The sequence below is a fragment of the Erythrolamprus reginae genome, chromosome 1 (assembly GCF_031021105.1).
Source record: "Erythrolamprus reginae isolate rEryReg1 chromosome 1, rEryReg1.hap1, whole genome shotgun sequence".
In the NCBI taxonomy this organism is placed as follows: domain Eukaryota; kingdom Metazoa; phylum Chordata; class Lepidosauria; order Squamata; family Dipsadidae; genus Erythrolamprus; species Erythrolamprus reginae.
In genome coordinates, this window is record NC_091950.1 from 322,444,254 (window position 1) to 322,461,393 (window position 17,140).

The 17,140-nt window shown below is 39.4% G+C and overlaps 1 protein-coding gene across 6 annotated transcripts in view; it reads left to right on the top strand.

Moving 5' to 3' along the window:
- ESR1 (estrogen receptor 1) overlaps positions 1-10,922 on the top strand; it is a 258,921-nt gene extending 247,999 nt beyond the window's left edge. For all 6 annotated transcript variants that reach the window (XM_070733732.1, XM_070733728.1, XM_070733727.1 and 3 more), the window contains 3 exons: positions 2,129-2,262; positions 9,216-9,399; positions 10,375-10,922. In XM_070733732.1, coding sequence (XP_070589833.1) covers positions 2,129-2,262; positions 9,216-9,399; positions 10,375-10,609 — 553 coding nt within the window. In that variant the 3' untranslated portion in view covers positions 10,610-10,922. The remainder of the gene's footprint in view (positions 1-2,128; positions 2,263-9,215; positions 9,400-10,374) is intronic.
- Positions 10,923-17,140: the final 6,218 nt, after the last annotated feature.

Here is a 17,140-nt window from a genome sequence, read left to right on the forward strand (position 1 = left end):
GAAGACTCAATAGACACATTGCCACTCTCTGAAACGGCAGAAACACCTTCAAAGGGATTGATTTACTTTAAGGATTGTTTTAAATCTTTTTTAAAAATGTACTTTTTTCAGGAACATTAAGATATTGGCTAACTACTTATTACCGGTACTTGAATATTTGCTCAGAAGTCTAAGCAGCAGTCATAAATAATTGCTGTTAATCATTCCCTTTTTTGGGAAAGAAACTATTTGTAAAACTTCTCTAACTGCATACTTAAAATATATCCATTTACTTTTGTATAAGAAAATCTATTCAGTCACTTGGATGAAATGTCTGCCTCTGGTTGTATGATGTGATTTATCATCTCACAGTAGATATTGTGTTGAGACATCACCAAAGAAAGAAATGTTTGAATCAAGATTTGAAAGCTATGCAATAGCAATGGGACCAGATTACCTCCGGAACCGCCTGCTACCGCACGAATCCCAGCGACCGATAAGGTTCCACAGAGTTGGCCTTCTCCGGGTCTCGTCGACAAAACAATGTCGTTTGGCGGGCTCCAGGGGAAGAGCCTTCTCTGTGGCAGCCCCAGCCCTCTGGAACCAACTCCCCCCGGAGATTAGAACTGCCCCCACCCTCCCTGTCTTTCGTAAACTACTCAAGACTCATTTATACTGCCAGGCATGGGGGAGTTGAGATACTCCTTCCCCCTAGGCCATTACAAGTTATGCATGGTATGTTTGTATGTATGTTTGATTTTATAATAAGGGTTTTTAGTTGTTTTTATTATTGGATTGTTACATGTTGTTTTTATCATTGTTGTTAGCCGCCCCGAGTCTACGGAGAGGGGCAGCATACAAATCCAATAAATTATTATTATTATTAATTAATATAGGACATGAAAAACTTCTGAAGCCGTCTTCTATCTATAGTCATGATGGTGTACGCAGTCATATCTGAGAGCACATGAGGTGTTGCGCTATGTCAGCTCCAGTGTGCACTGGCCAGCTGATTTTTGGCATTCCAGAGGGTGGTGGTAGGCTGTTTTTGCCCTCCCCAGGCTTTAGGAAAGCCTCCAGAGTCTGCAGATGGCAAAACCCAGACCTTATGGGCCTAGTGGAAGTTGTTTTCCAAACTTCCAGTAGGCCTGTTGGGCCCATTTTTCACCATCCACAGGCTCTGGAGGCTTTCCTGAAGCCTGGGGAGGGAGAAAACGGTCCAACGGGCCTACTGGAAGTCCAGAGGCTTCAGTGAGGCCTACGTGCATGCATGTGTGCGAGCATTGCATTATGGGTGTGGCTATATGCACCCTTTTGGCACTTGAGCAAAAAAAAAAGTTTGCCACCACTGATCTATAGCAACCTATAAGAACATTTATAAAAAAAACCAAATGCATTTTTGAGAATTAAACATCCTGCCGCTTTATCACTGCCACATGGTCAGGATTAATGTTGAAAACCTTTGCAATGGCTGTAAATTTCCAACCTTGGCTTGTAGACAGGATAGTTGGAGGAAAAAGTATCTAATGGTTTCTACAGCAGTGAGCTATTTATGTGTAGAATTGGAAGATTAGGTAAGAATTCCAACATTACATTGGTATTATTTGTATAGACGTTATTTAGTGTTTGGAATTTTGAAACGAAAATGGAATTTTCTCAAATAGATGTATTTGGATCACAGTATTGGAATCAAGGGAATTTTAAAATGGATGGTTGCATTTATGAATTGCTTGCTTGTATATATCATTCTATTGTTTTCTGTAAGCTAGTATTTATCTTACCCAACATCTGTATCCAACTTCAAATGTTAGCATGAGAATGGTTATGAATTATCTATCTATCTATCTATCTATCTATCTATCTATCTATCTATCTATCTATCTATCTATCTACCTACCTACCTACCTACCTACCTACCTATCTATCTATCTATCTATCTATTGGATTTGTATGCCACCCCTCTCCGCAGACTAAGGGGGAGGGATGGCAGCTGGCTAAGGAATTCTGGGAGTTGAAGTCCACAAGTCTTAAAGTTATCAAGTTTAGAACCTTTTGTCTTGGACAAAAGATGCCTTGGACAAATGAAATCGACTATTTCAGCTCTCTTGGTTAAACACTCATGCATTTAGATTCTCATTTGTTCTTGCAGGAATCAAGGAAAGTGTGTTGAAGGCATGTTAGAAATATTTGACATGCTGCTGGCTGCTTCTTCTCGCTTTCGAATGATGAATGTCCAGGGGGAAGAATTTGTATGCCTTAAATCTATCATCCTACTCAATTCTGGTAAGTAGGACATGTGTCTTTAAAGTTACAATTTAGCCTTATGGATGATTTATTCCGAGAGAAGGATAGAAGAACGTATTTTTTTCCTTGGCTTTATTCCTCAGTGGCTTCAGATATCACCAACCATTGTATCCTTTCTAGCATTATTACCATATTTTTGGAGTATAGGACGCATCAGCGTATAGGACGCACTTTATTTTAGGGGGAAGAAAATAGGGGTGGAAATCTACCTACTAGTATTCATCTGGTTAGCGTTCTTAGTCTGTTCAGCTTCAACACATTATTTTATCCCCTGGTTAGGACTGAAAAAGCCTTTTTCAGAAGGAGTAGGGATGAAAACAAGCCTGCAAAGACTTACGGCTGAAAAAAAACCTCTTTGGAGGGGGTCAGAAGCCAGGAAGATCATTAGCACCTAGTTAGGGCTGTGAAAAAAAGCTTTGAAAAGACTACATTCAAAGTATATAAGACACACCCAAATTTTCAGTGTCTTTTAGGGAGGAAATGATGCATCCTATACTCTGAAAATACGGTAGGTGACTCCAGAAGATGGTTCTTGACACTTAACCCTTTGATCCCTGGCATTCTGCTGTGAACCTGTCAAGTTTCTGTTCTATTTGGCTGTCCTTTTACCATTAATATGATAAATAGGTAGTCTTCAACTTACAACCACAACTGTTACTAAGTGAGATAGTTGTTAAGTGAATTGTGTCGCATTTTATGACTTTGCTTGCCACAGATCTTAAATGAATCGCTGCAGTTGGTAAGTTAGTAACAAGGCTATTAGGTTAATGTGGTTTCCCCATTGACGTTGTTTGTCGGGCTGTCACAGATGATGATTACATGACCCTGGGACACTGCAACCATCATAAATAGGAGAGCCAGTTGCCAAACATCCAAATTTTGATCATGTGACCATTGGATGGGATGCTGCAATTGTCATAAGTGTGAAAAATAGTCATAAATCACTTTTTTCATTGCCATTGTAACTTCAGTCACTAAACTAATGGTTGTAAATCAAGGACTAACCGTACATATCTGAGGAGATTATCTGAGGTGTGAAAAGAGAGCAAAGGAGTTTCTAAGATGTTGGCCTTATTTGTGGCTTGCCTTTGACATAGTAGCATGGACGGTGGCTACTGTAGTTCAGGTGTTCAAGCATAGAAAGTTTTGTATTCTCTCCTCTTCCTCACTGCAAAGCATGCTCCATGAATAATACTCCATGTACATCTTTGGACTGCTCTGTACAAAATAGGAAATTCCATAGAGACAACTCCAGGAAGAAAATATTTTTCTTCTGTGTAGTTCTTTGTGATGTGTGATGAGACATCCAGAAAAATACAGCATGCTTAATCCTCTAAGGAAAGGCTGAAAGCAAATGAGGTCCAGACAGAAAAAGAACATTATGGCTTCAAAATCTAAGGGACTGGTTTGGACAAAACTCAACAGCACATTTTTCATGCAGTTGTTGATAAAAATAGGATCACCAACATGATCACCAATGTCCGATGACGGATATTGCAGGAGAAGGAGAAGGAGGAGGAGGAGAAGAAGAAGAAGACGAGGAAGAAGAGGAAGAGGAAGAGGAAGAAGAAGAAGAAGAAGAAGAAGAAGAAGAAGAAGAAGAAATTTGATTGTTGTTAGTACAGAGACTTGTCTTTAAAACAATGTTTTGGAAAACCATCTTGTCCTATAGTAACAATACTCAAAAATATGTTCTGTATAGTGCATTATTGGTGGGGGGGCATGGTAGCTACCAGCTAAGACACCGGGCTTGTCAGCTGGATAGCTAGCAATCCAGGTTTGAGACTCGAGAATCACACAACAAGGTGAACCCCTGTTCCAGCCTCAGCTTCTGCCAACCTAACAGTTCAAAAGCACGCAAATGCAAGTAGATAAATAGGTACCACTTTGGTTTGAAGGTAACAGCATTCTATGAGCTGTTCTAACAGCTGGACACCATGACTGCAATAATGTCTTTGGACTGCATTGGCTCAGTGGCCTTGAAATGGAAATGAGCACTATCCACTACTAGCGGAGTAAAATCAACAGGGACTCCCATAATGCAATCTTACCTCCAGGCCCATCTTATTAGGATAGTAACTGGCTCTTATTGTTTACAACTAACATTTTGATGTTAGGTGCTTATGGATGTAGCATGCTATTCATTTTGCTTGAGTGTCATTTTATTCTCATTAGCCTACTCTCTGTGGATTGAAGCTGCTGTAGCCAAAGCAACCAACAACACAAGTTATTGTGGCATCAGCATTCTGAACAGATCGTGTAGAAAGTGCTTCTGTTTTCGCATAAAGCAAAACCAAACCAAGCCACCATTAAAATATACAAAATAGGATAGCAACACTAATGTTCAATAAGAACAAAGATACACCACTGCGAACATACTTTATTTTGGAAACTGCTTGAACAGGAAGATTTGTTAGAAGACAAGACAGCATTCACAGGTTATCAGGAAAATCAAGAACAAGAGGCAGAAAATGAACTTTGAATGGCTGACTCTGACTTAGGCAATCAAAAGCAACATAGTACCACTGCAGTTAAATTACCTTAGAGCCAGGCTGCATGTTATATTATTAATGTAAACTCATAAAGGAAAAGCAGGATTAAATGCAACATACAATTATCAGATATAATGAATAATATATTTACTTTCTTCTGAGGAACAATCCCAAAGTGAACACATGTTATTTCTAATTAAAATAAATTACAGCTAAAAGCAATTTTCAATTTTTTAAAATATAGTGCAGCCTGCTAATATAATTTAGTTACAATCATAAATTACTGTATATTAAATGTCCGTAACGCAATCCGCCACAGTCCACACAGTCCCAAGTGGAAAAACCTCTACACAGACCTATACAATTAATGTCTTGTGAAGGTCAATACAATTCACCACCTACGTATGTTGACTTGCTCAGTCCTGCCCAACTAAAAATTGGGGGGAAATCTGACAAACATGTTGACGGGGTACATGTTAAAATGGGTTAAATGTGGTGGATTAACTGCATATGGGTTAACTGCATAGGGCAGATTTTTACACATATCCTTGGTAATCCAAGACACCACAAGTGGAATTTCTTCAGGTATTAAATGAACAGCTTGCTTCTTGATATAAGAGCATAATCAAGATGTCATTTCAGTAACAAGCATGATGTTGATTACTAAGCATAAATACTGCCCATTTAATTATGTAAAGTTATTGTTTTCATAAAAATAAAATGACATATTTATTAAATGTACTTGCTGCCCATCTCATTTCAAAGCAACTCTGAAACATGACATTGGACTCTTCAAAGAGTCTCAACCTAAAATAAATACAGTGGTACCTCTACCTACAAATGCCTCTACTTACGAACTTTTCTAGATAAGAACTGGGTGTTCAAGATTCTTTTTGCCTCTTCTCAAGAACCATTTTCTACTTACAAACCTGAGCCTCCAAAACTGTAACCAGAAAAGGCAGGGAGAAGCCTCCATGGGGCCTCTCTAGGAATCTCCTGGGAGGAAACAGGGCCTCCCCCCTCCCCAATCGCACACATTATTTGCTTTTACATTGATTCCTATGGGAAAAATTGCTTCTTCTTATAAACTTTTCTACTTAAGAACCTGGTCATGGAATGAATTAAGTTTGTAAGTAGAGGTACCACTGTACTTTGATTTTATTTAGAAGCCTTATAACTTACACTAGATTTAAGACTACAGTAGGATGTTCTTATTCATGTTCTTACATATACTCAGCACTTAGACTGATGGCACTAAGAACTTGACTTCTAGTCTGGTCCCTCCTATATTGTGAAAGAGATGGATTGACTTTTATGGGAATTCTCTGGAATTAATGTGTTTCAGCTTGTAGTCCAAGCACCCAGCTGCAGAATCTGAGTTATACAGCCAGAATACTGATGATCTGATAAAGGGGTGTGGAGCCTGTGACAATATGATTTTCTTATTATGAGAGTGATCAATGTTTATATTAGGTTCTCTCTTTTCTTTCTGTTCCTTTTTCTTCTCTGAATAAATGGCTTGTTGTTTAAAAAAATCTATGAGAGAATGCTTTATTACCATATTGGCCATCATGATGCAGAAACTTACGATTAACTTAATCTTGATTTATTCACTTTATTGAGCCATAGGTTGATCATTTGTGATTCAATATGTCAGACTGACACTACCAATAATTCAGGGGTGGGATTCAATTTTTTTTACTACCTGGTCTGTGTGAATTGGTGGGTGTGGCTTGGCTTGGTGGGTGTGGCAGGGGAAGGTTACTGTAAAATACCCATTTCCTCCCGATCAGCTGGGACTCAGGAAGCAGAAAATAGATGGGGGCGGGGCCAGTCAGAGGTGCTATTTATCAGTTCTCTGAACTATTCAAAATTTTCACCACTTTATGGCAGGATTATGCCATCTTTGAATTGTAAGCACCCCAGTCATTTACTGCGATGGGCAGCTATAAAAAAAATCAAACAAACAAATACACTAAAGCTCATAGGTAAGAAAGTGGGGACAAATAAAGGGAAATATTTCTTCACCAGGGCGTCATTGGTTTATGGAATTCACTTTCAGAAGAGGTCGTGGCAGCTGTCAGCCTTGATAGCTTCAAGGCAGGATTAGACAGATTCATGGATGCCAAATGTATCAGTGGTTATTGAAACGGATGTCCATGTGCCGCTTCTATGTTGGTTGAGGCAGGCAGGATTCTATTTGTTGGGGGTCAAGAGAAAGGAAGGGTTTTTCCTTCTCTTTCTGCTCAAGATCCCCATTGACAATTGGTGGGCCACTGTGTGACACAGAATGCTGGACTCTTCTTGTGTTCTTATGTTCTTACATCTTACCACAAAATGTTTTGATCAGTGCTAAACTACTTGACTTGCTAATAGTCATACAGTTATTTTCCTCTATTGTATATCTATATGTCAGAATCAGAACCTCAATTTAAATTATATTATTTTTGTCTAACATTTATTTTAAAATGTTGAAAAAACATTTCCCCCCCCCCAAATCTGTTGAGTTTAGTTTTCATTTATTTAGCTCACTGAGAGTTTGAGAAAATTTTCTCTAAGTCGGTGCCCTCCAGATACGTTAGGCTTCCAGAACTTCAGAAGCTTTTGTCCCATCTCATTTGGAAGGCACGAGGTTGAGGAAGGATGCCTTGAACATTTGTTCCTTTCTTCCTATTGAGAAGGATGACTAATTGATTTTTGTGGCCCTTATTCTCAGATACATGTATACAAAATTAAGCTTCTGTCTGTAGTAATTTCTTCATCTAACCTCCTGAAGGTGAGCACAGTGTGTTAATCAGCTACCCTGACTCCCCAAAAATAAATCACCCCCGAAAGTAAGACATAGGAGAGGTTTCGTAGAATTGCCTAATATAAGGCATCCCCCGAAAGTAAGATGTAGGAGACGTTTCATTTCCCAGTATTCCCGAACAGAACATATATAACACTGCTGTCCATAAATTGCATCCCAAGACGCTGCATCAATCAGATTTAAAACACATCCAACTCGGTAGTAGTACCATAGTACTACATAATGGTACGGTAGTAGTAAAAAATTCTTGATAGGATTTAGAGTATGTCTGGTTATGCTGGTTTGTGATGACAACTACTGTACAGTATATAATAAATGTTCATTTTTTTTGTTCGGCAATAAATGTGAATTCTTCTTCATTGAAAAAAATAAGACATCCCCTGAAAATAAGACGTAGCACATCTTTGGGAGCAAAAATTAATATAAGACGTTGTCTTATTTTCAGGGAATTTTTTTTTAAAAAAATTCTAATGTATAAATTGCATTCCAGTAACAATCAGTTTACTAGGTCACTCATTACTTTTTTGACTACCAACTGAATGTTTTAGCCAGGGGTGGGTTCTAACTTACCTTGCTGCCAGTTCACTTCCTCCCATGCTGTGTGGACATGTGCGCATTGCGAGCCACATGGCATGTCACATGACCATACCATACGTGCACACGTGCACAGGCAGGGGTGGGCTACTGCCCGGATGAGGGGGAATGCAGTGGGGCAGCGAAAATGGAGCTCCACCCCAGAGCGCCCAATTTTCACTGAAAGATGTTGAAAGAAAGTGCATAAGCCACGCCCACAGTGTGGTAGTAAAAAATTTGGGAGCCCTTCACTGTACACAGGGCCCAAAACTGATGGTTTGCGCATGCGCAGGAGCAAAATAAAAGAGAGCACTTGTGGATGTGTAGAAGCAAAAAACAAGATGGCACCGCTGTAGGCGTAGCCAAGAGAGCTGGTTCGGGGGTGTGGCTAGCCAGTCACCACTGCCGGTTCGGCGAGCAGGGGGAAATTCCTGATACTGGTTCTATCGAATCAGTCTGAACGGTCAGGAACCCACCTCTGGTTTTAGCCATAGAACATCATTTAAAACTTCTAATTGACTGGAGAGCCCATTGGGACCTCATTAAAAAGTTTATTGTACTTCCCCCAGGGTTCAAATACACGGGTAGTAAGAAAATCTGCCACATTTGAAGCTAAAGCCATTCAACTGAGAGTTATCTGTCTAGATCAGATTATGATCAGCTTACTAAGGGATGATCTTACCTGATTATTTAAATGAATATTTTATATCACCCTATTTTTTATCTGTGCATTAGATTAATAAATAAATCTGCTACAATATACTGATAATGCTAGGCATCTCTCCTCTCCCCTTCCCTCCCTTTACCTCCCCTCCCCTCCTTTCCTTTCCTGTCCTCTCCTCTAATTCTCTTCTCTTCTCCTCTCCTTTTTTCTCCTCTCCTCTCTTCTCCTCTAATTCTCCTCTCCTCTAATTCTCTCTTCTCTTCTCTTCTCCTCTCCTCTCCCCTTCTCCTCTCCTCTCCTGTTTTCTCTGGCCTCTCCTCTCTTCTCCTCTAATTCTCCTCTCCTCTAATTCTCATTTTCTCTCCTCTCCTCTAATTCTCCTCTCCTCCCACAGGGATCTACACATTTCTTTCTAGCACCTTGAAATCCCTGGAGGAAAAAGAGCATATCCATCGTGTTCTGGATAAGATTACTGACACTTTGATGCATTTAATGGCCAAATCCGGCCTTTCCCAACAGCAGCAACATAGGCGCTTGGCTCAGCTCCTCCTCATCCTTTCCCACATCAGGCACATGAGGTGAGTGGTTACCCAGTGGGCTTTAGCACATGGCTGATTGGTATTGTCTTCAGTGTAAAAGAGACCCCTTCCTGAAATGTGCTATCATGGTTAAACTTAAGGGAATTATAAGAGTCATGGAAAATTGTACAAGGTAAACTTTGCCAATGTTTAAAATCCCTTGAGAGTCACTAAAATACTAGAAATCATTTAAACTTCAGGATTCATTTGTGCTGCAAATGGCAAAAGCAGGTGTGTCGGATGATGTTCTCAAGATTTATTTGAGCCTGATCTCAATTACTTTGGAGAGCGCAATGGCAAATGTGTTAATTTTATTGTGACAGCCGAATGTATTTCATGTCACATTTCTGTCATTGCATTTGTATTTTTCCATTTTTCATTCTTTCCAGATCCATCCATTATACAGTGCCCAAGTATTTTCAAATGCACTGTAAAAGTCAAATGAGATTAGAAAATTCTGTGTTTGTTTTAAAATGTGCTACAATACCATTGTTCCTAAAATGGGGTACTAATATGAGGTTGAAGATGACACCTTGGTCCTGATTCCTTCTCTCTGGAGTACTATCTCCTTCTGTTGAAATTTGCACAATTCCCTCCCCAATGAATTCCAGAAGTCTTTGAATCCCTGTTATTTTACCAAATTTTGGGTAGGGTGTGTGTTGAGTCCCTGTTGGTTGTTTTGAATTATTTTCCTGGATGTGCATGATTCTTTTTCTTTCTTTAAACTAAACCACCCAGAGGAATCTGGAATTTTGTGGAGCCTAAATTTAATTAATTAAATGAATAAATTCTCCACAGTCAGCTTGCTCCTATAATCCAGAATCTACGTTTTACTGCCCCACTTAAACAGGCTATTCATCAATATATTTGAACATGCTTTGCATCGTTCAAGACAAATCCCCAAGCAATAGTAGAGTCAAACTTGGAATCCCTTGGGATAATGATATTTAATTTTATTTTTATGTGAACCTCTAGCAATAAAGGGATGGAGCACCTTTATAACATGAAGTGCAAGAATGTGGTGCCACTTTATGATTTATTGCTGGAAATGCTGGATGCTCACCGCCTGCATGCTCCTGCGGCTAGGAATACGCCCCACAATGAAGAGGAGATTTCAAACCAGCTGGCCATGGCACCTGCCTCAATGCATTCCTTACCACCTTGCTATGTGAACAAACAGGAAGATGAACCTGTGCAAGAAGCAGTCTGAATTCAGATTACAAACAGCCTACAGGATTCTGAGCATCCCATCAAACAAAGCAAAACAACACCAGGCTTAGATGAACTGTTACCATGTCTAAGCACTCCAATGCTCAACAATCACCAGTGATTCCCAAAACAATGATGGTCAACTTCATTAATGGCAGAACATTCATAATTTTGGACATAATAGATGGTTTCATTAAAAAAAAAAGTGTGTTTGTGTTAGCAAAACACAAGCCTGAGGATTTCTGTACTCTGTTTGCTGGTATCATATAGAAAAGTTGGATGAACATTCATTTTAAAATCAATTGGGCAAAAATCCCAGCTGAGTTGAGTAGGTGATGTTTACATGTAACGTTCAGTGGCTGTTTGGTGGATACAAGACAAGTACACTATACAAAGCAATGGTAGTTAAGGACTAAGATTCTGTTAGACTCCCATTTAAAAAAAAATTAAGAGAAAAAACAAGGGAAAATATGAATTTAAGATTTCTCTGTTGGAATTTATTCCTTTTAATAACGCACTTACAATATGATGCTCCAGTTTATTTCAGCAAGAACCCCCCCCCCCCAGTTAAATTGTTAAGGTAACTGTGAGATGCTAATCTCTTGAGATACCCCCAAGGGGGATGGCTCAGCCCTACAGAGTTTACCAAAGTAAAGATAAGCAGGTAGACTGAAAATTCACACTATCATTTTTAAAAACTGGCATAATTCAATTCACTGGCCTGCCAAATTCACAACGAGAGTCCAAACATAACAGATATCTCCCCATGTCTATCTGAGGGTGAAATTCAGGGCTGACCATTACAATAGCTAATAGACCATAGCCCAATTAAAATATGAACTTGTATCAATTAATTGTAAAACACCTAAGGACCTCTGGATGAAAATATAATGGATCAGTTGTACATCGTATAACCATCTACTTCATACCTTAACTGATAGGTTACATAAGAAAACTGTGAAAACTGATCATATGAAAAATTATGTCGATGCTGCCAAATGCCAGGAATGGAATGGCCTGCTCATTCTACTCACTCGCTTTCCACTGGAGGTAACTTTTTGGGAGAGCTGCACCTATACATATTTAGGTGATAATTGAAAATACCGTATTTTTCAGAGTATAAGATGCACCTTAGTTTTTGGGGAAGAAAATAGGGAAAAGAGTCTGCTTATTAGGTATTCATCTGGCTAGCGTCCTTAGTCTGGTCAGCTTCATCACATTATTTTATCCCCTGGTTAGGTTTTTTTTTAAAAAAAAAAAAACTTAGTCAGAGAGTAACTATAAAAGAGATTGCAAGCCAGTAATAGCTGGGAACATCATTAGTACTTGGGAAGAAACATTCGGAGCAAGTATAGCAATGAAAAAAACCTGCAAAGACTTAGGGCTTGGAAAACATTCTTCGCAGAGAGTAACAATGAAAGGGCTTGCAAGCCGGTAAGAGCTGGGAACATCCTTAGGGCTGGAAAGAAACTTATTCAGAGCAAGTTAGAACAATGAAAAAAGAACCCTGCAAAAACGTAGGGCTTGGAAAACATTCTTCACAGAGAGAAACAATAAAAGAGCCTGCAAGATAAGAGCTGAGAAGATCGTTAGCAGCTAGTTAGGGCTGGGGGGGGGAACCTACATTCAGAGTATAAGACGCACCCAAATTATCAGCCTCTTTTAGGGAGGAAAAAGATGCATCTTATAATCCGAAAAATATGGTAACTTTCAGAAAATTCCAGGTCTATTCAATCCAATCAGCACCCCACAGTAGGAAAGTCACTCAGTCTCCTTGACCAAGGTCCTGGATTTGCATGTGATGCTCTCCAATATTTGCCAAAGCAACAGAGTCCCAAAAGTGCTTTTTCAAAAGGCAATAGGACTTTCTGAGATTTTCTTTGAAGATGTTTTGCTTCTCAGAAAAATCCTTCCATTCTCCACCATCTGGACAAGGGCTGAAGAAGCTTTTTGCATAAGAAGCCAAATGTCTTCTAAGAAAAAAAACAGAAAGTCCAGATTCCTCTTGAGAAAAGTACCTTTGGGACAACCATGATCCAGATAACTGAGAATCTCTATACATAAAACAACATAATTTTACAACTAGTGGGGGGAGAACAATAGCAATAGCATTTAGACTTATATACCACTTCACAGTGATTTACAGCCCTCTCTAAGCAGTTTACAGAGAGTAAGCATATTGCCCCCAACAATCTGGGTCCTCATTTTACTGACCTTGGAAGGATGGAAGGCTGAGGCTGAGTCAACTTTGAGCCGGTGGTGAGATTTGATCTGCCAAACTGCTGGTAACCGGTGATCAGCAGAAGTAGTTTGCAGTACTGCACTCTAACCACTGCACCACCGAGGCTCTTAACAATGAAGAAAGGACAAGAAAGTTTTGTACTGCAGCTGAGATCACATCCTGTCCTTTGGGTCCTGCACATATTGACCCCTTCCAAAGCGAAGGGCATACATCAGGTCAGGTCAAAATCTACAAATGGTCAACAGCAACCACTTTTGTTAAAACATATTCCCTTCCCAAATATATGCCTAAATGTTGTGGATCTCCTCTTGTTTTGCCAATATGTCTAGCCTGAGCTTCATTGCTAGTGGGGCCTTGCTTTTTATTAATAGCATAAAGTACCTATTTTCAAAACATAAAAAGAACAAAAATCAATGGTCCTGCTTTGACATTTGATATGAAGTGCCCTGCCGAAAATGGGTACAGTGATATCCTTTCAAATAAGACAAAATGCCCACACTGTATATGCTGTATATACAATATATTACATTGTTCATATTATATTGTAATATATTGCATGATATATTAACAACAAAAGTTCTTCTAGGGTCATAATCAAAGAAAGCAAATTTTATCATAGCCAGCTCTTTACTGCAAATCTAGATATTTTTATACCCAGCTCTTTACTGCAAATCTAGAAATTTTTAACTGGGAGTTTAGCCCCACAGAATGCAGTTTAAAATATTTCTAAATACACAAGCATAGGATCAGACTACAGTAATATAATTCTGTATTTCTATTTTTATAAGGGAAAACACTTTTGCTATTTTTCTACTGGTTCCTTAAGGGTAGAAAGATTTAATTGTATTTTTGCTTTGGTTGTTTTTTTCCTCCATTCACTTCTGATGGATTGGAACTTCCATCTAAGTCCTTGAAAGAAGGTCGTGGAAGCTTTCTTCCCCATCCAAGTGAATGGTGAACATTTCAAGTATAGGATCTCAATTGGTCCTTTGTATGCCAATTGAGTAGATCAGGGGTGGGTTCTAACTTACCTCACTGCCGGTTCGCTTTCTCCCATGCCGTCGCAGTACCAAAAATCTGCAAAAAAACAGGTTCTGTGTGTGCACAGGAGCCAAAAACAAGATGGTGCTGCCTATGGCACCACTGAGCGAGCCAGTTCAGGGGAGTGGCCAGCCAGCAGTCGCTCCCGGTTTGGCGATCTGGGGGAAATTCGCTCTACTGGTTCTATAGAATTGTTCCAACACAGGAACAACCCACCTCTGGAGTAGCTATATGTAACCGTAACTCAGTTTCTGTCTATCCTCATACAGTGCAAAAGATTAAAATTGGTCTCGGTCTATTTAAGTAACGTACACTACATCTATTTTCCTAACAGAAACCATGATTTTGACTTGACAAATTAACAGGCAAAAGGGATGCAAATAAGGAAGCTGGAAATGGCAAGGGATGGGACTAGGCCCTTAGCATGGGAAGGTGAGATGTTTTTAGCTTTAATGCCAGCATACCTGGAACAGGTCTGGCTTGGAAATTCAAATCACTTTTTGTTAAATGTATGAAACTTAAGAAAAATATCTAGTTGTCATTATTGTTAGTTTGCTGGAACCATTGTATTATCCTTATTGCTATTGTTTGTTGAAAGCACCTTACTGAATGCAGTGTGTGTGTTTCTGTGCATATAATACACACATGCAAAGCTCACCTATCAGACAACTGAATGTAGCTCTTCTATATAACCAGCTGACAGGTTAAAATACAACAAAAACCACAGGTGGGAAAAATACCCTTTTCAGTTATCTTCTCTCATCTACAATTATGTATGCCTAAGCCTTAGCGATGGTTAAAGATCATTACTGCATATCAAATGTTATATTCCTGAGAGACAAGACAGTCTTCGTTTGGTCTAGGAGTAAACACACAAAAAACCCTTGTCCTTTAACAAAGGACTTTCACGGCAGCTAATTCTGTTTTGTTGTCCCCATCCAAAGGACATTGCCCCAAGTAGGTTCCTATATGGGTTGCAAACTCCTAAAATATTGCTGGCTTGCTGGTCATCTTCCTGGTTGGGGAATTCTGGGAGTTGAAGTCCACAAATCTTAAAGTTGCCAAAGTTGGACACTTCTGATTTAGAGGCTCAAAGAAGAAAAGAGGGAGTTGTAAATTTTTATTTGGGCTTTTATAAGGGCGATTTTTAAATCTTTCTTTAAATTTGAGTGCCATTACGGATTCCAGCTCAGGCAGATTTTCCCCCGGCCATCTGCACTGCTACCAGCCCTCCTCTTTTGGGGCGCTGCAAGATATTCTTAGCCCCTCTGGTCAAGTTGCCATTATTTGCAACAAGAGGTGGGTTCTTCCCAGTTTGGACCGGTTTGCCTGAACTGGTAGCAACCCGGTGGCGATGTCACAATGTCACAGAATCGGTTCAGTTGGTGCCGGTGCATGGATGTCACAATTTTTTTTTTAAAAAAATGTAATTTTGGAGAGTAATTTTGGGGCTGAATTTTTTTCGGGTGTTTTGCATTCTGAGCATGTGCAGAAACTGACTTTCCAGCACTGTGCATGTGTCACCATCTTGTTTTTTTATATTTTGGGGGGGATTTTTTAAATTTTGGGGACACTGTGCACTACGCCCATGAGACGTAGCCACGCTGCAGTCCCATGGCTGTAGAAAGCCCAGGATTCTCTCTGCTCTTTAAGCCCTTGAGACTTCAAGATTTCCTTATGTTTTGTACGAATAAGGGAGTGTCACCCATGATTGTCCTCTTAGGCTCCGGCTAAGAAACATTCACCTTTTGTGATGTTTTGATGGTCAGGAGAAAGACAGATTAAGTTCTGTTTTAGAACTTAAACACAGATTAAGTTCCAAAACAGCTCTGGAACAAAAGTACAAATGTAAGATTACCAGTTGTCTGGCAAAAGGAGGGCATGTCCTACTTTTTGCCTTCAGGTCCTCTGCCTGGCAGGCACAGCCTTAAAAATCAAATATCGTTGGCTTTTTGAGTATCTAAAAACTATCACTTCTTGAACAGCTTTTCTCCGGAGTGCAGCACTCCTCTAATGAGTGCTAACAGCAAATTTAACAAGCTCCACACTGTGAACTTGATTAATACCCTCCTACTGGCTTGGCTGCTATCTGAAACTGACAAGACTTTAATCAGTTACATGCCTCTAGCATATTCTGCAATTGAAAAGTAATCTTTCTGATGTTGGAAAAATATTTTCATATACTTTTACATGCAGGCTTAAGCTTTTGGGGCTTTCCCTCCCCTGTAATTTTTGTCACAGATGCAATGAAAATGCAACAATTATCGTGTTACCTTTTCCCTTATTTGTCCTCATTCAGCTTTCTGATAACCCTATACAACAAGCCTCTGCTTCTCTGTGAAAAAAAAAAGCAAACATTGTGAGATGCATTTTCTAAAATCAATCATGTTGCTATGATTTTGGAAGGTGGACACCACCAAATTGCCATATCTTTCCTGCCCTGAACATCAGGATGACTGATTCAGCACCTCTGAAAATCAGTTAGGCCTTTATCGCATATATCACAGCCTTATTAATCACCCTGAATTGAAATGTGCATTCCTATTTACATCACCACCTGGTTTAAAAGGCATCTAAATAAGCATTGCAAAGTCTGTCTTCATTCACACAGTGATCCTGTGCCCAACTCTTGCTGGATATTGGTGCTAGTGTTTGCCATATGTTTTGGTGTGAACCTGAGCCTTCGTTTTATACACATATTTTTTTAATGCTATTGCTTTTTAACACCCAAACTAGAAGCCAATTGTTTGGCCAGTGGACTTTTGGATCTCAAGCTATATTTTTTGCAGAATCAGTCTAATGCCTTGCTCTTCTGAAAGCTCTTTTCAAATGCACTGTGGCTTTGTAATGTGACCTTTCAGATCTGAAGTGAACTTCATGCAATGCTTTTAAGCTATCAGCCTAACATTGTTGAAGTATAATTGTCATATAAACCTTGGAGGTACCAAAAACACTTTTAATGTTCAAAACCCTTTTTCCTGTCATTGGTGCATTCTCTCATTTCAATTCAATTCTGGATGTATTTCGGTCTTGAATTATGTTTTGTAAACAATTGTTGCCTTTTGAGGGACTTTACAATTTTGCACTGTCCTGGAAAGATTTTTGTAAGGAACCTATTTGTTTTGCATTCAAATGTGCCTGAATTTATATGCTGCCATGCTGCCAATCTGTCTTTAGTAGGAATGTTATTCTGCAATGCACCTTTTAAAACAAAGTCGTTTGCTCCTCAATCTTGAAGTGTCCGCTGGA